This window comes from Natator depressus, chromosome 10 (assembly GCF_965152275.1).
Source record: "Natator depressus isolate rNatDep1 chromosome 10, rNatDep2.hap1, whole genome shotgun sequence".
In the NCBI taxonomy this organism is placed as follows: Eukaryota; Metazoa; Chordata; order Testudines; family Cheloniidae; genus Natator; species Natator depressus.
Window position 1 is genome coordinate 46,855,242 of NC_134243.1, and position 19,155 is coordinate 46,874,396.

The 19,155-nt window shown below is 51.3% G+C and overlaps 2 protein-coding genes across 2 annotated transcripts; both read left to right on the top strand.

Moving 5' to 3' along the window:
- Positions 1-3,228: 3,228 nt before the first annotated feature.
- On the top strand, positions 3,229-6,493 carry LOC141994497 (zona pellucida sperm-binding protein 3-like). Its single transcript, XM_074964730.1, has 9 exons — positions 3,229-3,663; positions 4,409-4,527; positions 4,618-4,721; positions 4,798-4,975; positions 5,053-5,173; positions 5,274-5,365; positions 5,454-5,599; positions 5,745-5,870; positions 6,387-6,493. The coding sequence occupies exons 1-9, from the start codon at positions 3,250-3,252 to the stop codon at positions 6,491-6,493; spliced, it is 1,407 nt and encodes a 468-aa protein (XP_074820831.1). The 5' UTR covers positions 3,229-3,249.
- A 4,073-nt stretch (positions 6,494-10,566) lies between these two features.
- Positions 10,567-13,597, top strand: LOC141994499 (zona pellucida sperm-binding protein 3-like). Its single transcript, XM_074964731.1, has 9 exons — positions 10,567-10,767; positions 11,513-11,631; positions 11,722-11,825; positions 11,902-12,079; positions 12,157-12,277; positions 12,378-12,469; positions 12,558-12,703; positions 12,849-12,974; positions 13,491-13,597. The coding sequence occupies exons 1-9, from the start codon at positions 10,582-10,584 to the stop codon at positions 13,595-13,597; spliced, it is 1,179 nt and encodes a 392-aa protein (XP_074820832.1). The 5' UTR covers positions 10,567-10,581.
- The last annotated feature ends 5,558 nt before the right edge of the window (positions 13,598-19,155 follow it).

A 19,155-nucleotide genomic window follows, 5' to 3' on the forward strand; every position in this document is an offset into this window, starting at 1 on the left:
CTCCCTCCCAAATATTGTTGGCTGTATCTAGACAAACAGCAGGAATCATTCCTGTCCTCATTTCGTAGAGGAGATTCTGAGGTTCAGTGCCGCTAAGCCAAAATTAGTGGCCAGTTCCCAAACTAAGAGTTGTTGATGCTGCATGAGGGGCGTGGATTCAATGCCTGGAGGTACTGCAGCTGGTAGAGCTGTCAGCCCCCTGACCTGCCAATTTTCTGACTCTCTCAGGTGCCTTGAAGAGGGGATGCAAAATTTGGTTTTTAAATAGAAATTTAGCTGCAACCTTCACTAAACTGGGAAGAGAGCAATTCCATCATGTGGAGCCAAAATTACACCCCTGGGACTCACCTGGTTTGGACACAGTCCTCTGCCCCTTGACCTAACCTTTCTGTCAGTGGGCTTCACAGCTGCTTGGCAGAGAATCAGGATTCCTGGGTTCTCGACCCAGCTGTGGGAGGAGACTGTGGTCTCGTGCTTAGCACAGGGAAGGTAACTGACCACATTCACTCCATGCATTCATTTCAGACAGCAGCACGGCTGTGACTGGGGGTCATCTGGAGAGACCTGGGTTTTATTTCTAGCTTACCCAGGGGGAACATGATGTAACCTCTCAGTTAGCTTAGCTCTAAGATGCCGGAGCATGAGAGCTGCCTTGCCCTAGAATAGGGCAATGAAGCCTTAATCAGTTATTAGCGCTGCAGGAACAAATACATATTAAGAACTGTCAGTGGAATGGACCAGTTGCATGCCATCCCATGGGCTCCCCACAGGTATGGTGTTGAGAACAAGTGTCTGTCTCTCTCTGGGCACACTGTCATTCCATGCAGGGCTCGAAGCAGTGCCATTCATTGCTCCATCAAACCAGAGATAAAGTTGAATAACTTCCTTTGGACTAGCTTTTGGAGCTTGCCCCTGGTGCAGGCCACTAGATTCCCACAGGGGTACCTCTGCCCCAAGAACCTCATGATGCCAACTGACAGAGGGTACTGGGAGACACCGGGGCACAGGGACCCCCTGGGTTCACCAAAAGAATGTCATGTAAGGTCTCTAATGAAACCCCGGGTCACACAGGTCATCATAACCCTTGTGAGATGTAGGTATGGGAAGTATGCAAGGAGCACTGAAAATGAGGTTCTGTAGGCCTTGTAGATGAAGCAGGCCTCTCAAAGGTAGTGGCTCTTGAGACAAAGTCCTCCAGCCAGCTAATGAGTAGCTGGCAGAGACTTCAGAAAGAAACTAACAGGAAGAAGTCAACGTTGGAGGGGGAACCCTAGCTAGAGGTAAACATCAAAGGTGCATTCTGGTGTATTTGAGGAGCAAAAAGACACCCCGACATCAGGTGCCTAGGAAGTAAACTGACAGCGAGTTGGCGTCATGAAAAAGGAGTCTCAGCCAGGCTTAGCTGAAAATGCTGGCGAGAACTTCGGTGAGAGACACTTTTCGAGACTGGAGGATAACTTGTTAGTTAAGTGTAGGCTCCAGAACGCAAGTTATGATTTTGTTTCAAAGCTCGCCATTTGTTTCCAGCTCTCACACCATTTTTATGTGACTCTCTATTCTGTCTTAAATAAATCTCCTTATGCTTTAGAATTCGGCTGAAGCGTTGTGTGTGATACTAGAGCGGTGAGCTAACGCCAAACTGGTAAAGGGGGACGCCCTGTCCTTTAGCAACAGAAGGTCTGGTATTTCTGTGGATCTCCAGTGATCAGGGCTGGATCCCACTTTGAAGGGACTTGAAGCCTGGGGTGCATTGATTGTCAACCTGCCAGGCAAAACACAGGGCTGGGCTATCCCAGAGAAGAATGCTTGAGGCACTGATGGGCTGGTTGCATTGGGGAGCTAACACCCAGCTGGCACCAGGCAAGGCTCCTTCATACAGGAGGCTGGTGGCAACTAGGGTGCCGCACAGCCCTGGCTGCCCTGAGAAGTGTCACAGTCCCTATCCCAGGAATCTCAGTTTCACATGGATCCTCCCCACCTCCAGGACAGGCGCTCTCTTGGCTTTGAAAAACAAACCATTCTGGGGGAGGGGAGATAGGGGGGCGGATGTAGGAAAGACGTTGGGGAAAACAATTCAACCCCGCAAACTCCACCCCAACCCTGGAATGAGAACACCAGTTTTGGAACTCATCTGACGAGTTATTCGGATATTAGAGAGGACACAAATTTCCCCTTGAACAGATTTTAGTTTCACACTTATCCATAGTGGAACGGTTGTTGGGCCAGACTGAGAGAGCAAGTGACCAGGAATGCGGCTGTAGCCCGGTGGGAGGTGGAAGCACTGGGGTCTGGTCTCTCTTTCATCTTTTATCCACAGCAGAATAGCTTGAATGGGAAAGTAGGAGGAAGCCCAACCTCAGAATGTCCCCTAGCTCAGTGGTTCAAGCATTCTTCTGAGAGATGGGAGACCCCTGTTCACGTCCTTTCTCTCCCCTCAGCAGAGAGGGGGAATGAAACCTGGGTCTCCCACATTCCACTCTAACCACTGGGCTAAAAGATCTGAGGAGGACACCGCGTCCTGATCCAGTGCAATTGTGAATGGGGTCAACATGGGCAAGCAGCACAGCTAGTGAATTGAGCTCCGCATATGAGGTAGGCAACTAAATGCCTAACTTCCCCTGGCTCATGGACGGCTCTGGGCTTAGGTGGGAGACAGGTGCCCAGACTCCCAGAGGGAGGCAGCTGGGCACGTGCCCAGAGGCTGAGACACAGGCACCTAGGGAACTTTATACTGTAAAAACTTCGGAGCTGGTGAATGAATTTGGGCACCTACAGAGTTCGCTGTATGGTTTGTATCAGAGGGTAGCATCCGACGAAGTGGGTATTCACCCACGAAAGCTTATGCTCCAATACCTCTATTAGTCTATAAGGTGCCACAGGACTCCTTGCCGCTGTGCGGTTTGTGTGTCACAGTGGAGCCAAACCCAGGATTTACAGGCCTAAACTGGGGATTGAGGGGCCTGGGTCCCTTTGTGGTGGAGCCCACCCTTAGCCTTCCATTGAACGAAACAGGGCAGGAATTTCCCAAACTGCAGCTGATGAACTGACCAACAGGTGGAGCTGATTCCCATTGGCCCTCCTATTTCCCTGGTTCAGGGCGTGGGCACTGGTTATGATTGGGCCCCGGTTACCTGCAGATTAGGGGAGGGTGTTAATTACCCGGGACAGCTGTCACCTGGCTCTGGGTCATGGTATAAAGCCCCAGAGCACCAATTTCCCTCCATACTGGGGTTGCTGCAAGCAGGCAGGATGGGTCACAGAAACAACCTAGGCTTTGCTCTTCTGTGCTGGGTGGTCAGTGGGGTGACCTGTTACAATCCCTGGGATTTCTCTAGGATTGACTCAGCCATCTGGAGACCCACCCCCAGGGCTGAGCCCCCTCAACGACAAGCCCATGTGTCCTCTCTTGCCCAGCACTCCCCCTGGGCTCGGGTTGATGCTTCCCGGCTCAGGGCTGTGTCTGTGCTGCAGCCTGTCATGGTGCAGTGTGAGGAGGCTCAGATGGTGATCACTGTGCACAGGGATCTGTTTGGGATGGGGAGACTGATCAAAGCCGCTGACCTGAGCCTTGGCCCAGCTGCCTGCCGGTACACATCCCTTAATGCTGCAGAGAACACAGTGATCTTTGTAGCCGGGCTCCATGAATGTGGCAGCACCTTGCAGGTAAGGATTTATGCAAGTCAGGAGCCCCTACTGATCCCTAGCATCACTGCCCCTGTCTTGTCTGAGGGGGTAAAAATGGGGCAGCAGGAGAGAACAGTGAGTGGGATTTTGTCCCTCTTGTTGACCAGCTCCCTGTTTTTCCTGGGTGCTTCTTCCTAGCTTCCAATCTCATGCACCAGGCAAAGAATTCTGCCCTGCTCAGCTCCTGGAGCAGGCTCACAACTGGAGCCTGAAGAGGGTGCTCTGGTGGCTCAGACAGACTTTACTTCTAGACACCCCTGTCCAAAGTCTGTCTGCAGACTCCACAGACAGGAGCTCTCAACTGAATAAACTGATTGGTGTTAGCCTGAGCTCTGCATAGCCTGTAGGAGGGAAAGGGACACACTATTGGCTTCCTTAATCCCTGGTCAAAATTCACCTGAAAGCAGCTAATAAGTTAACCCTGGGGGTTTTACTGTCTGAGATTCCTTCACAACCTGCACAGAGGAAACCAGTGAGCAGAGTTGTGTAAAATGGCACTACTGTGATGCTCGTCTTCCGATGGCTGCTCTAGCAGACTGAGCTCTGAAATCCCCTGCTTCTAGTGTCCAGTCCTTCCAAAGGCAGTTGCCAGTTGACTAGGCACTGGTGGGAAAACTTGAGCTCTTGTTTCTATCTGGCTGAGGCTTGTTCTTAGGCTGATCTGAATGACTTTACAAATGCTCTGTGTACTTGTGTTAACCCGTCCATGTCTGCTCCTTCCCAGATGACCCCAGACTCCCTGGTTTACAGCACAAGCCTGAACTATAACCCCACCCCTGCCAGCAACCCAGTGATCCTCAGAACCAATCCAGCTGTGATTCCCATTGAGTGTCACTACCCCAGGTGAGAGTCTGAGATGCTCAGATCCCCTCCCTCCCCTTCAGTCCCTGGTCTGGGATCTGGCTCAGTGACTGAGGTTTGCTCCTCTCCCAGGAAGGACAATGTGAGCAGTAAAGCCATCAAGCCAACATGGGTTCCCTTCAGCTCCACCCTGTCTGCTGAGGAGAGGCTGGATTTCTCCCTGCACCTGATGAATGGTAGGTGGGAGGTCCCTCCAGGGGAGCTGAGGCCTGCCTGCCTGTCTGTCCTGCTCACTGTGAACTTGCCTTGCAGATGACTGGAGTGCTGAGAGACCCTCCAATGGATTCCAGCTGGGGGAGGTCATGCATATCCAAGCTGATGTCAGCACTGGGAACCATGTGGCTCTGAGGCTCTTTGTGGACAGCTGTGTGGCCACCCTGAGCCCAGACAGGGACTCCTCTCCCCGCTATGCTGTCATTGACTTCAATGGGTAAGAGCTGGGAGCCCTTTCTAGACTAAAACAAGACTGATCAGGGACTCTTACTGACCCTTGCTGCTTGTGTGTAGGTGCCTGGTGGATGGGAGATCAGATGACACCACCTCGGCCTTCATATCCCCCAGGCCCAGGCAGGACACGCTGCAGTTCATGGTGGATGTGTTCAGGTTTGCAGGAGATGCCAGGAACTTGGTGAGTGCCCACATTTCTGCTCCAAGTCGATTTCCCCAAGCTAAGCAGCTGTCAGTGTCCCCTGGGATGGTCCTAACCCCTCTTCCCACTTCCCTTCCAGATCTACATCACCTGTCATCTGAAAGTCACTGCAGCTGAGCAAGCCCCGGATCCCTTGAACAAGGCTTGTTCCTTCAACAAAGCAGGCAACATGTGAGTAGCCTAGAACCCCAACAGGGGAGTGACAGGCAGCCTAGAACAGAACTCTTCACTGTAGATGACTGTTCCTGTTCTGTTCCAGCTGGTCTCCAGTGGAAGGCACCCGAGACATCTGCAGGTGCTGTGAGACTGGGAACTGTGCATTCCTTGGAGGACAGTCTGGGAGAGGCAGCCCTCTGGACAGATGGTCAGGGAGGCGCTTCCAGAGAGATGTGGCCTCCAGGCATGGTAAGTTCTGTGCCCACTTCACCTGGGAAGATGTCTGGTTTACTCCAACAGACTGTGTTCCTGGGGGATCTTCCACCCAAAATGGGATGGATGAGACTAACCTGACAAGTATTAGTTCTCTAGTAGTGCTTCTCTCCCAATACAGGTGACCCCTTTGTGAGAGAAGCTGAGGCTGATGTTGTGGTAGGACCCCTAATCATCTTGGATGCTGATCAAGGATCAAGGGATCTCTCAGTTGCTCAAATGGAAGCAGAGAAGGCAGCATCAGAGGGTAACTAGTTCTAATGAAGAACAAGTCTCATGGTGCCTCTACTGTCACTTATTAATCTACATTAGGGTGGCTTGGAAAAGTTGATGAAAGGATGGCAGAAATGGGTCTTACAAGATCAGCTGTAAGAATCCCTTAGCCCCGGAGGGGTTGTTGGTAATGAGTAACCTTGGCTCAAGGAGGGCTCCTCACTGAGATGGTCCAACCAGAGCCAGTCAATGTTGGACCATCAACCACTGTAGCCTGGGCTTATCTGCTGGGACACCAGTTGTGTGGCCTGAGACCTGCAACCTATTATCTAGTGGGATTTATAAAGAGGTGCTGATCTCCTGCTCTGGCCACTTGTAGTAGACAAACACCAACTGGTATCGCTAAAAAACATGGCCCTACCACAGAGCTCAAATAAAATCCCTCATTTTATTAACTGTGGCCTTCACTCATGTACCCAGCAAGTCCATGGTGGATTTTTGGAGAGGTTGCTAGAAAAGCAACTAGCTGCATGTGTTCTTCCTCTTCCAGGATTCTCTTCTACAGCTGGGCTGATCTCAGTGGCAGCTGCCATTGCACTGGCCTTCATTACTCTGGGGATACTCGTATACAGAAGATGCAGCCGTTCCAGTGCCTGAGCAGTCACGTGCCTTGTACCTTCTGTCTAATGTAAATAAATCCCAATGACTCGAGTCTGCTCTAAGACTTATTCTTAATGGGCAAGGGAGACGCCTTCCCTTCTGTGGGGAAGGAAATGGTGGGGTTGATGCACCAACCACATTATGAACACACCACGGGGCTGCATGGAAAGAAATCAGGTGAAGATGAAGAAAGCTGAGATTGCTGCCTTCAGGTTCCCAGAGTCAAATGGCAGGTATCTCTCATGGGCAAATGGCAGGGGGATTTCCCTCCTTCTGAGCTGTCCATCGGGGAGCTGTAACCATTAGAGGGCTCTAGCAGTAGAGCGAGCACAAATCCCTCAGCCACTCTGCCCTCTGAGTGAAACAGATGCCAAGGGGAGTTCCTGCTGACACTGAGCGTGGCTTCAGGTGATGCTCTAGGGCACGGGTTCTTAAACTTCATTGCACTGCAATCCCCGTTGGACAACTACTGCCCTGCCCCAGGGGGTCAAACCCCCAGGGCTTACCCTGGGGACTAGGGGCTATAACCTGAGCCTCACAGCCTTGGGCAAAAGCCTGAGCCCTACCATGCTGGGCTGAAGCCCTTGTGCTTTGGCACTGGGGCTCAGTTGGCAACTTTGGCTTGAGCCAGTCCAACACAGTCTTGGCAATCCTATTAAAATGGGGTGGTGACCCACTTTAGGGTCCCAACCTGCAGTTTAAGAACAGCTACTCTAAGGTAACTGCTCCAGTCCTCCTCTCTAAGGTGAGTGGACTAGCCAAATTGTTCTCATCATGGCTGGGGGGAATTCTTTGGGCTCAGGCTAGGTTTAGTTGTACAGGCCAGCCCTGTTCTCGTGACACCAGGCCTAGGCAGAAAGGGTCTTAAAAAAAAAAAAAGTTCTCGTTTCTCCTCATGCTCTGGGCCCTGACCTGCAGTGCACTGAAGCCTGTACAACAATGATCATGCACCTTGGGCAGCCTCCACTCAAACCCAAGTCAAAAGGGCTCTGCTACCTTGTTCTCTTCAGTGGTAGAGAGAACACAGCCCACCCTGCTATGTGACAGGATGTCATTTCTTCAACATCTGCCCTTTAGCTGTGTGCGGCATGGATCCAAGCCGAGGGTTGCACGAGCAAAGGGAGCAGCATAGTGTATGTTCCCAGACCAAGCTCTCTGCAGGAGTCGTTATTCACCCTCTCCCAGGTGATGCTGCAGTGGGGCATTGAAGCTGGCGGGCAAGATAGAGGGGCTGCTCCTGCCCCACTTTCCTCCAACACATGCAGCTCTCCGAGCAGTGGCCCTTGGAGGCTTGCTGTGCATCTGCAAGGGGAAGGGACTCTGAGCTAGTAAGGCCTTGACAGGGGCTGTCCAAGGTCAGAGCACCTCATCTACAGTGTCCAATGACTCTCTCAGTGCCCTGGGAGGTAGGGGAGTGCTGACCCCCTTTCATACAAGGGGGGGAAAGAGACAGGGTTATTAAGTGAGGTTGCCCAGGAAGGCTTTGGCACAATGTGGAATTTAACCTTGGTCTCTTGCATGCCAAGGTGGTGTCTCAACCATCAGACCATTTCTCTGAATGCTTTTCAGCCCATATTCCCAAAGTCCCTCTGTTCTTCTCCCCACTGTACAGCTGAGATGTAGTCCTTCTCTAGGTATGTTTCCCCTACCTCTGGCATAATTCCAGCCCTGCCACCATTACCCCAGGAAATGTTGGGTCCCCTAGTTGGGAAGTTCTAAGGCCCTGACATCTCTCAAATCCCCCTCCTTTCTCTCTACTCAGCTTGTTTCTCTCCCTCCCAAATGTTATTGGCTGGATCTAGACAAACAGCAGGAATCATTCCTGTCCTCATTTCATAGAGGAGACTCTAAGGTTCAGTGCTGCTAAGCCAAAATTAGTGGCCAGTTCCTAAACTAAGAGGAGTTGGTGCTGCATGAGGGGTGTGGATTCAATGCCTGGAGGTACTGCAGCTAGTAGAGCTGTCAGCCCCCGACCTGCCAGTTTTCTAGCTTTCTCGGGTGCCTTGAAGAGGGGATGCAAAATTTAGTTTTTAAATAGAAATTTTGCTACAACCTTCTCTAAACTGGGAAAAGAGCAATTCCATCATGTGGAGCCAAAATTACACCCCTGGGACTCATATGGTTTGGACACAGTCCTCTGCCCCTTGACCTAACCTTTCTGTCAGTGGGCTTCACAGCTGCTTGGCAGAGAATCAGGATTCCTGGGTTCTCGACCCAGCTGTGGGAGGAGAATGTGGTCTCGTGCTTAGCACAGGGAGGGTAACAGACCACATTCACTTCGTGCATTCATTTCAGACAGCAGCACGGATCAGGGCTGGATCCCTCTTTGAAGGGACTTGAAGCCTGGGGTGCATTGATTGTCAACCTGCCAGGCAAAACACAGGGCTGGGCTATCCCAGAGAAGAATGCTTGAGGCACTGATGGGCTGGTTGCATTGGGGAGCTAACACCTAGCTGGCACAGGCAAGGCTGCTTCATACAGGAGACTGGTGGCAACTAGGGTGCCGCACAGCCCTGGCTGCCCTGAGAAGTGTCACAGTCCCTATCCCAGGAATCTCAGTTTCACATGGATCCTCCCCCCCCAGGACAGGCCCTCTCTTGGCTTTGAGAAACAAACCATTCCGGGGGAGGGGAGATAGAGGGGCAGATGCGGGATACATGTTGGGGAAAACAATTCAACCCCACAAACTCCACCCCAACCCTGGAAGGAGAACACCAATTTTGGAACTCACCTGACGAGTTATTCGGATATTAGAGAGGACACAAATTTCCCCTTGAACAGATTTTAGTTTCACACTTATCCACAGTGGAACACTTGGTGGGCCAGACTGAGAGAGCAAGTGACCAGGAATGCGGCTGTAGCCCAGTGGGAGGTGGAAGCACTGGAGACTGGTCCCTCTTTCATCTTTTATCCACAACAGAACAGCTTGAATGGAAGAGTAGGAGGAAGCCCAACATCAGAATGTCCCCTAGCTCAGTGGTTCAAGCATTCTTCTGAGAGATGGGAGACCCCTGTTCACATCCTTTCTCTCCCCTCAGCGGAGAAGGGGAATGAAACCTGGGTCTCCCACATTTCAGGTGAACGCTCTAACCACTGGGCTAAAAGATCTGAGGAGGGCACCGCGTCCTGCTCCAGTGCAATTGTGAATGGGGTCAACATGGCCAGCAGCACAGCTAGTGAATTGGGGTCCGCATACAACGTAGGCAACTAAATGCCTAACTTCTCCTGGCTCGTGGACGGCTCTGGGCTTAGGTGGGAGACAGGTGCCCAGACTCCCAGAGGGAGGCAGCTGGGCATGTGCCCAGAGGCTGAGACACGGGCACCTACGGAACTTTATACTGTAAAAACTTCGGAGCTGGTGAATGAATTTGGGCACCTACAGAGTTTGCTGTATAGTTTGTATCAGAGGGGTAGCATCCGACGAAGTGGGTATTCACCCACGAAAGCTTATGCTCCAATACCTCTGTTAGTCTATAAGGTGCCTCAGGACTCTTTGCCGCTGTGCCGTTTGTGTGTCACAGTGGAGCCAAACCCAGGATTTACAGGCCTAAACTGGGGATTGAGGGGCCTGGGTCCCTTTGTGGTGGAGCCCACCCTTAGCCTTCCATTGAATGAAACAGGGCAGGAATTTCCCAAACTGCAGCTGATGAACTGACCAACAGGTGGAGCTGATTCCCATTGGCCCTCCTATTTCCCTGGTTCAGGGCGTGGGCACTGGGTATGATTGGGCCCCGATTACCTGCAGATTAGGGGAGGGTGTTAATTACCTGGGACAGCTGTCACCTGGCTCTGGGTCACAGTATAAAGCCCCAGAGCAGCATTTTACCTCCATACTGGATTTGCTGCAAGGAGGCAGGATGAATCACAGAAACAACCTGGGCTTTGCTCTTTTGTGCTGGGTGGTCAGTGGGGTGACCTGTTACAATCCCTGGGATTTCTCTAGGATTGACTCAGCCATCTGGAGACCCAACCTCAGGGCTGAGCCCCTTCAGAGACAGCCCCATGTGCCTTCTCTTGCCCAGCCCTATCCCTGGGCTCGGGTTGATTCTTCTGAGCTCAGGGCTGTGTCTGTGCTGCAGCCTGTCATGGTGCAGTGTGAGGAGGCTCAGATGGTGATCACTGTGCACAGGGATCTGTTTGGGATGGGGAGACTGATCAAAGCCGCTGACCTGAGCCTTGGCCCAGCTGCCTGCCGGTACACATCCCTTAATGCTGCAGAGAACACAGTGATCTTTGTAGCCGGGCTCCATGAATGTGGCAGCACCTTGCAGGTAAGGATTTATGCAAGTCAGGAGCCCCTACTGATCCCTAGCATCACTGCCCCTGTCTTGTCTGAGGGGGTAAAAATGGGGCAGCAGGAGAGAACAGTGGGTGGGATTTTGTCCCTCTTGTTGACCAGCTCCCTGTTTTTCCTGGGTGCTTCTTCCTAGCTTCCAATCTCATGCACCAGGCAAAGAATTCTGCCCTGCTCAGCTCCTGGAGCAGGCTCACAACTGGAGCCTGAAGAGGGTGCTCTGGTGGCTCAGACAGACTTTACTTCTAGACACCCCTGTCCAAAGTCTGTCTGCAGACTCCACAGACAGGAGCTCTCAACTGAATAAACTGATTGGTGTTAGCCTGAGCTCTGCATAGCCTGTAGGAGGGAAAGGGACACACTATTGGCTTCCTTAATCCCTGGTCAAAATTCACCTGAAAGCAGCTAATAAGTTAACCCTGGGGGTTTTACTGTCTGAGATTCCTTCACAACCTGCACAGAGGAAACCAGTGAGCAGAGTTGTGTAAAATGGCACTACTGTGATGCTCGTCTTCCGATGGCTGCTCTAGCAGACTGAGCTCTGAAATCCCCTGCTTCTAGTGTCCAGTCCTTCCAAAGGCAGTTGCCAGTTGACTAGGCACTGGTGGGAAAACTTGAGCTCTTGTTTCTATCTGGCTGAGGCTTGTTCTTAGGCTGATCTGAATGACTTTACAAATGCTCTGTGTACTTGTGTTAACCCGTCCATGTCTGCTCCTTCCCAGATGACCCCAGACTCCCTGGTTTACAGCACAAGCCTGAACTATAACCCCACCCCTGCCAGCAACCCAGTGATCCTCAGAACCAATCCAGCTGTGATTCCCATTGAGTGTCACTACCCCAGGTGAGAGTCTGAGATGCTCAGATCCCCTCCCTCCCCTTCAGTCCCTGGTCTGGGATCTGGCTCAGTGACTGAGGTTTGCTCCTCTCCCAGGAAGGACAATGTGAGCAGTAAAGCCATCAAGCCAACATGGGTTCCCTTCAGCTCCACCCTGTCTGCTGAGGAGAGGCTGGATTTCTCCCTGCACCTGATGAATGGTAGGTGGGAGGTCCCTCCAGGGGAGCTGAGGCCTGCCTGCCTGTCTGTCCTGCTCACTGTGAACTTGCCTTGCAGATGACTGGAGTGCTGAGAGACCCTCCAATGGATTCCAGCTGGGGGAGGTCATGCATATCCAAGCTGATGTCAGCACTGGGAACCATGTGGCTCTGAGGCTCTTTGTGGACAGCTGTGTGGCCACCCTGAGCCCAGACAGGGACTCCTCTCCCCGCTATGCTGTCATTGACTTCAATGGGTAAGAGCTGGGAGCCCTTTCTAGACTAAAACAAGACTGATCAGGGACTCTTACTGACCCTTGCTGCTTGTGTGTAGGTGCCTGGTGGATGGGAGATCAGATGACACCACCTCGGCCTTCATATCCCCCAGGCCCAGGCAGGACACGCTGCAGTTCATGGTGGATGTGTTCAGGTTTGCAGGAGATGCCAGGAACTTGGTGAGTGCCCACATTTCTGCTCCAAGTCGATTTCCCCAAGCTAAGCAGCTGTCAGTGTCCCCTGGGATGGTCCTAACCCCTCTTCCCACTTCCCTTCCAGATCTACATCACCTGTCATCTGAAAGTCACTGCAGCTGAGCAAGCCCCGGATCCCTTGAACAAGGCTTGTTCCTTCAACAAAGCAGGCAACATGTGAGTAGCCTAGAACCCCAACAGGGGCGTGACAGGCAGCCTAGAACAGAACTCTTCACTGTAGATGACTGTTCCTGTTCTGTTCCAGCTGGTCTCCAGTGGAAGGCACCCGAGACATCTGCAGGTGCTGTGAGACTGGGAACTGTGCATTCCTTGGAGGACAGTCTGGGAGAGGCAGCCCTCTGGACAGATGGTCAGGGAGGCGCTTCCAGAGAGATGTGGCCTCCAGGCATGGTAAGTTCTGTGCCCACTTCACCTGGGAAGATGTCTGGTTTACTCCAACAGACTGTGTTCCTGGGGGATCTTCCACCCAAAATGGGATGGATGAGACTAACCTGACAAGTATTAGTTCTCTAGTAGTGCTTCTCTCCCAATACAGGTGACCCCTTTGTGAGAGAAGCTGAGGCTGATGTTGTGGTAGGACCCCTAATCATCTTGGATGCTGATCAAGGATCAAGGGATCTCTCAGTTGCTCAAATGGAAGCAGAGAAGGCAGCATCAGAGGGTAACTAGTTCTAATGAAGAACAAGTCTCATGGTGCCTCTACTGTCACTTATTAATCTACATTAGGGTGGCTTGGAAAAGTTGATGAAAGGATGGCAGAAATGGGTCTTACAAGATCAGCTGTAAGAATCCCTTAGCCCCGGAGGGGTTGTTGGTAATGAGTAACCTTGGCTCAAGGAGGGCTCCTCACTGAGATGGTCCAACCAGAGCCAGTCAATGTTGGACCATCAACCACTGTAGCCTGGGCTTATCTGCTGGGACACCAGTTGTGTGGCCTGAGACCTGCAACCTATTATCTAGTGGGATTTATAAAGAGGTGCTGATCTCCTGCTCTGGCCACTTGTAGTAGACAAACACCAACTGGTATCGCTAAAAAACATGGCCCTACCACAGAGCTCAAATAAAATCCCTCATTTTATTAACTGTGGCCTTCACTCATGTACCCAGCAAGTCCATGGTGGATTTTTGGAGAGGTTGCTAGAAAAGCAACTAGCTGCATGTGTTCTTCCTCTTCCAGGATTCTCTTCTACAGCTGGGCTGATCTCAGTGGCAGCTGCCATTGCACTGGCCTTCATTACTCTGGGGATACTCGTATACAGAAGATGCAGCCGTTCCAGTGCCTGAGCAGTCACGTGCCTTGTACCTTCTGTCTAATGTAAATAAATCCAATGACTCGAGTCTGGTCTAGGACTTATTCTTAATGGGCAAGGGAGATGCCTTTCCTACTGTGGGGTTGGAAATGATGGGGTTTGTGGACAAACCACATCATGGACTCACGAATGGGCTTCAAAGGAGAGATTGCTGCCTTCAGGTTCCCGGAGTCAAATGCTTAGTATGTCTCATAGGCAAATGGCAGGGGAATTTCCCTCCTGTAACCATTACAGGGATCTAGCAGTAGAGAACATAAATCCCTCAGCCACTGTGCCCTCTGAGTGAAACAGATGCCATGAGGGAGTTCCTGCTGATTCTGACTGGCTTCAGGTGATGCTCTAGGACAGGGGCTCTCAAACTTCATTTCACCGCACTCCCCTTCGGTCAACAATTACTGTCCTGGCCTAGAGCATCAACCCCCAAGGGCTTCAGCCCTGAGGATGTGGGGGCGGAAGCCTGAAGCCCTTGGGCTTTGACCCTGGGCAGTCGGGCTCAGTCTGTGGCTTTAGCCCCAGTCAGTCTAAGACACCCCTAGGAACCCTATTAAAATGGGGTCATGACCCACAGTTTGAGAACTGCTGTTCTAGGATAACTTCCCCCTGATCCTTATGTCTAAGGTGAGCAGGCTTGCCAAGTTCTTCTCACTATGGACTGAAATCACCTCTGGTGTGAGATGTTGGGGTTAGGGCTAGATGTGAGTGTTCAGACCAGCCCCGTTCATTGCCTTCTGCCACCAGGCAAAAGTGATCCAAGATGGGTGGGCAAACTTTTTGGTCTGAGGGCCACAGCTGAGTATGGAAATTGTATGGTGGGCTATGAATGCTCACAAAATTAAGAATTCATAGCAGGGCTCTATAAGGCTTGTTACTGAGCTGGGGGGAGGGGACTCTACAGGTCAGTAACAGCAACTCCTAGGGGCCCTGCTGGCAGTCACATCAAGGTGACCATACCAGGCCCCTTAGCTGGGATGGTTGTGGCCCTTGGATGGTTGAGTCTGGAGGGTCACATGCTGCTGGCCTTAATCATTGGCTAGTTTGGGTGGAGGCTGGGGCCAGGAGGCTGGCCCTGTGGGGATAGGGGGTGGCTGTGTAGGGGCAGGTTCTGATCCTGGAAACAGCCCAGTGAAGGCTGGGTAAGCGATGCCAGTTGCACCTGTGCAGTGTGACTCTGCTTGCAGGAAAATGGTGCTCATCCACGAGTTGTGAGGCAGAAGCTGGGCGGAGCAGGACAAGCCCCTGACCCTGCTCCCCAGCAGCAGCTCAAGGCCAGGATTAAAAGGTCTGATGGGCCGGATGCGGCCCGCAGGCCTTTGTTTGCCCACCCCAGTCTAAGAAAATCTTCCAATTTCTGCTCATGCTCTGGGCCATGACCTGCAGATCAGTGATCATGCACCCAGGGCAGGCTCGACTCAGTCTGATGGGCAGGATCCCCTGGGAGAATAACATGAGGGGGAAAGGAGTCCAGGAGAGCTGGCTGTATTTTAAAGAATCCTTATTGGGGTTATAGGGACAAACCATCCCAATGTGTAGAAAGAATAGTGAATATGGCAGGTGACCAGCTTGGTTTAACAGTGAAATCCTTGCTGATCTTAAACACAAAAAAGAGGCTTACAAGAAGTGCAAGACTGGACAAATGATCAGGGATGAGTATAAAAGTATCGCTCGGGCATGTAGGAGTGAAATCAGGAAGGCTAAATCACACCTGGAGTTGCAGCTAGCGAGAGACGTTAAGAGTAACAAGAAGGGTTTCTTCAGGTATGTTGGCAACAAGAAGAAAGCCAAGGAAAGTGTGGGCCCCTTACTGAATGTGGGAGGCAACCTAGTGACAGAGGATGTGGAAAAAGCTAATGTACTCAATGCTTTTTTTGCCTCTGTCTTCACGAACAAGGTCAGCTCCCAGACTACTGCACTGGGCAGCACAGCATGGGGAGGAGATGGCCAGCCCTCTGTGAAGAAAGAAGTGGTTCGGGACTATGTAGAAAAGCTGGACGTGCACAAGTCCATGGGGCCGGATGTGTTGCATCCGAGAGTGCTAAAGGAATTGGCGGATGTGATTGCAGAGCCATTGGCCATTATCTTTGAAAACTCATGGCGATCAGGGGAAGTCCCGGAAGACTGGAAAAAGGCTAATGTAGTGCCCATCTTTAAAAAAGGGAAGGAGGAGGATCCTGGGAACTACAGGCCAGTCAGCCTCACCTCAGTCCCTGGAAAAATCATGGAGCAGATCCTCAAGGACTCGATTCTGAAGCACTTAGACGAGAGGAAAGTGATCAGGAACAGTCAGCATGGATTCACCAAGGGAAAGTCATGCCTGATTAATCTAATTGCCTTCTATGATGAGATAACTGGTTCTGTGGATGAAGGGAAAGCAGTGGACGTGTTGTTCCTTGACTTTAGCAAAGCTTTTGACACGGTCTCCCACAGTATTCTTGTCAGCAAGTTAAAGAAGTATGGGCTGAATGGATACACTACAAGGTGGGTAGGAAGTTGGCTAGATTGTCGGGCTCAACAGGTAGTGATCAATGGCTCCATGTCTAGTTGGCAGCCAGTATCTAGCGGAGTGCCCCAAGGGTCGGTCCTGGGGCCGGTTTTGTTCAGTATCTTCATTAATGATCTGGAGGATGGTGTGGATTGCACCCTCAGCAAGTTTGTGGATGACACTAAACTGGGAGGAGTGGTAGATACGCTGGAGGGTAGGGATAGGATACAGAGGGACCTAGACAAATTGGAGGATTGAGCCAAAAGAAATCTGATGAGGTTCAACAAGGACAAGTGCAGAGTCCTGCACTTAGGACAGAAGAATCCAATGCACCTCTACAGACTAGGGACCGAATGGCTAGGCAGCAGTTCTGCAGAGAAGGACCTAGGGGTGACAGTGGATGAGAAGCTGGATATGAGTCAACAGTGTGCCCTTGTTGTCAAGAAGGCCAATTGAATTTTGGGATGTATAAGTAGAGGCACTGCCAGCAGATCGAGGGATGTGATCATTCCCCTCTATTAGACATTGGTGAGGCCTCATCTGGAGTACTGTGTCCAGTTTTGGGCCCCACACTACAAGAAGGATGTGGAAAAATTGGAGAGAGTCCAGCGAAGGGCAACAAAAATGATTAGGGGTCTGGAACACATGACTTATGAGGAGAGGCTGAGGGAACTGGGATTGTTTAGTCTACGGAAGAGAAGAATGAGGGGGGATTCGATAGCTGCTTTCAACTACCTGAAAGGTGGATCCAAAGAGGATGGATCTAGACTATTCTCAGTGATAGCAGATGACAGGACAAGGAGTAATGGTCTCAAGTTGCAGTGGGGGAGATTTAGGTTGGATATTAGAAAAAACTTTTTCACTAGGAGGGTGAAACACTGGAATATGTTACCTAGGGAGGTGGTGGAATCCCCTTCCTTAGAAGTTGTTAAGGTCAGGCTTGACAAAGCCCTGGCTGGGATGATTTAGTTGGGGATTGGTCCTGCTCTGGGCAGGGGGTTGGACTAGATGACCTTCAGAGGTCCCTTCCAACTCTGATATTCTATGAAGGGCTCTGCTATCTTCATCTCTCTACCACTGTAGAGAACACAGCCCACCCTGCTATGTGACAGGGCATCATTTCTTCAAACAACCTCTCTCCTATAGCTGCATGGGGAGCAGATTTCGCCCAGGGCTTCACAAACAAGACGTGCTGTCAGCAAATCCAGGGAGGGTATAGGGACCAGCATGGTGTATGTTCCCAGAACAAGCTCTCTGCAGGAGTGGTTATTCAGCCTCGTGACGCTGTAGTGGGGCACGGAAGCTGGTAGGCAAGATAGTGGGGAAGGAGTGGCCCCTTTTTCCTCAAACAAATGTAGCACTTTCAGAGCAATGGCCTTTGTAGGCTTCCTGTGCACCTAGACTTGGAAGGGACTCTAACCTATAAAGGTAGTGATGGGGGCTGTCTAATGTCAGCACCTAGCACACAGTATAAAAATTCCCCTAACAGCACCCCTGGGGGGTAGGGGAGTGCTGACCACCTTTCATACAAGGCGGGAAAAGACTAAGACACAGGAAGATTAAGAGAGAGTGCCCAGAAAGGCTTTGACACAGTGTGGAACGTATCCTTGGTCTATTGCATGCTAAGGTGGTGTCTCAACCATCAGACCATTTCTCTCAATGCTTTTCAGCCCATATTCCCAAAGTCCCTCTGTTCTTGTCCCCTCTGACTAGCCGAGATCCAGCCCCCATGCCATAGGTACATTTCCCCCGTCTCTGGCACAATTCCAGTCCTTCCTCCAAAATATGGGTCCTCTAGTTGGGAAGCTCCAAGGCCCTGACATTCCTCGAATCCACCTTCTTTCTCTGCCCTCAGATTGTCTAGATCCAGCCAACAACATTTGGAAGGGAGAGAAACAAACAGCAGGAATCATTCCTGTCCTCATTTCATAGAGGAGATTCTGAGGTTCAGTGCCGCTAAGCCAAAATTAGTGACCAGTTCCCAAACTAAGAGTTGTTGGTGCTGCATGAGGGGCATGGATTCAAAGCCTGGAGGTACTGCAGCTGGTGGAGCTGTCAGCCCCCTGACCTGCCAGTTTTCTGGCTTTCTCGGGTGCCTTGAAGAGGGGATGCAAAATTTGGTTTTTAAATAGAAATTTTGCTACAACCTTCACTAAACTGGGAAAAGAGCAATTCCATCATGTGGAGCCAAAATTACACCCCTGGGACTCACCTGGTTTGGACACAGTCCTCTGCCCCTTGACCTAACCTTTCTGTCAGTGGGCTTCACAGCTGCTTGGCAGAGAATCAGGATTCCTGGGTTCTCGACCCAGCTGTGAGAGGAGACTGTGCTCTCGTGCTTAGCACAAAGAAGGTAACCGACCACATTCACTCCATGCATTCATTTCAGACATCAGCACGGCTGTGACTGGGGTCATCTGGAGAGACCTGGGTTTTATTTCTAGCTTACCCAGGGGGAACATGATGTAACTTCTCAGTTAGCTTGGCTCTAAGATGCCGGAGCAAGAGAGCTGCCTTGCCCTGGAGTAGGGCTATAAAGCCTTAATCTGTTATTAGCACTGCAGGAACAAATACGTATTAAGAGCTGTGGAATGAACCAGTTGCATGCCATCCCATGGGCTCCCCACAGGTATGGTGTTGAGAACAAGTGTCTGTCTCTCTCTGGGCACGCTGTCATTCCATGCAGGGCTCACAGCAGTCCCATTGGTTGCTCCATCAAACCAGAGATAAATATGAATAACTTCATATGGACTAGCTTTTGGAGCTTGCCTTGGTGCAGGCCACTAGATTCCCACAGGGGCACCTGTCACCCAAGAACCTCATGATGCCAACTGGCAGAGGGTACTGGGAGGCACAGGGATTCTCTGGGTTCACCAGAAGAATGTCATGTAAGGTCTCTAATGCAACCCCGGGTCACACAGGTCATCATAACCATTGTGAGATGTAGGTAGGGGAAGTATGCAAGGAGCACTGAAAATGAGGTTCTGTAGGCCTTGTAGATGAACCAGGCCTCTCAAAGGTAGTGGGTCTTGAGACAAAATCCTGCAGACAGG

Excerpts from the sequence above, each read along its gene's own strand:
- LOC141994499 (XM_074964731.1), top strand. The coding sequence starts at position 10,582 with ATGGTGCAGTGTGAGGAGGCTCAGATGGTGATCACTGTGCACAGGGAT. Across the intron at positions 11,632-11,721 it reads ATTGAGTGTCACTACCCCAG|GAAGGACAATGTGAGCAGTA; the intron begins GTGAGAGTCTGA and ends CTCCTCTCCCAG. Across the intron at positions 12,080-12,156 it reads GCTGTCATTGACTTCAATGG|GTGCCTGGTGGATGGGAGAT; the intron begins GTAAGAGCTGGG and ends GCTTGTGTGTAG.
- LOC141994497 (XM_074964730.1), top strand. The coding sequence starts at position 3,250 with ATGGGTCACAGAAACAACCTAGGCTTTGCTCTTCTGTGCTGGGTGGTC. Across the intron at positions 4,528-4,617 it reads ATTGAGTGTCACTACCCCAG|GAAGGACAATGTGAGCAGTA; the intron begins GTGAGAGTCTGA and ends CTCCTCTCCCAG. Across the intron at positions 5,174-5,273 it reads CAGGAGATGCCAGGAACTTG|ATCTACATCACCTGTCATCT; the intron begins GTGAGTGCCCAC and ends CTTCCCTTCCAG.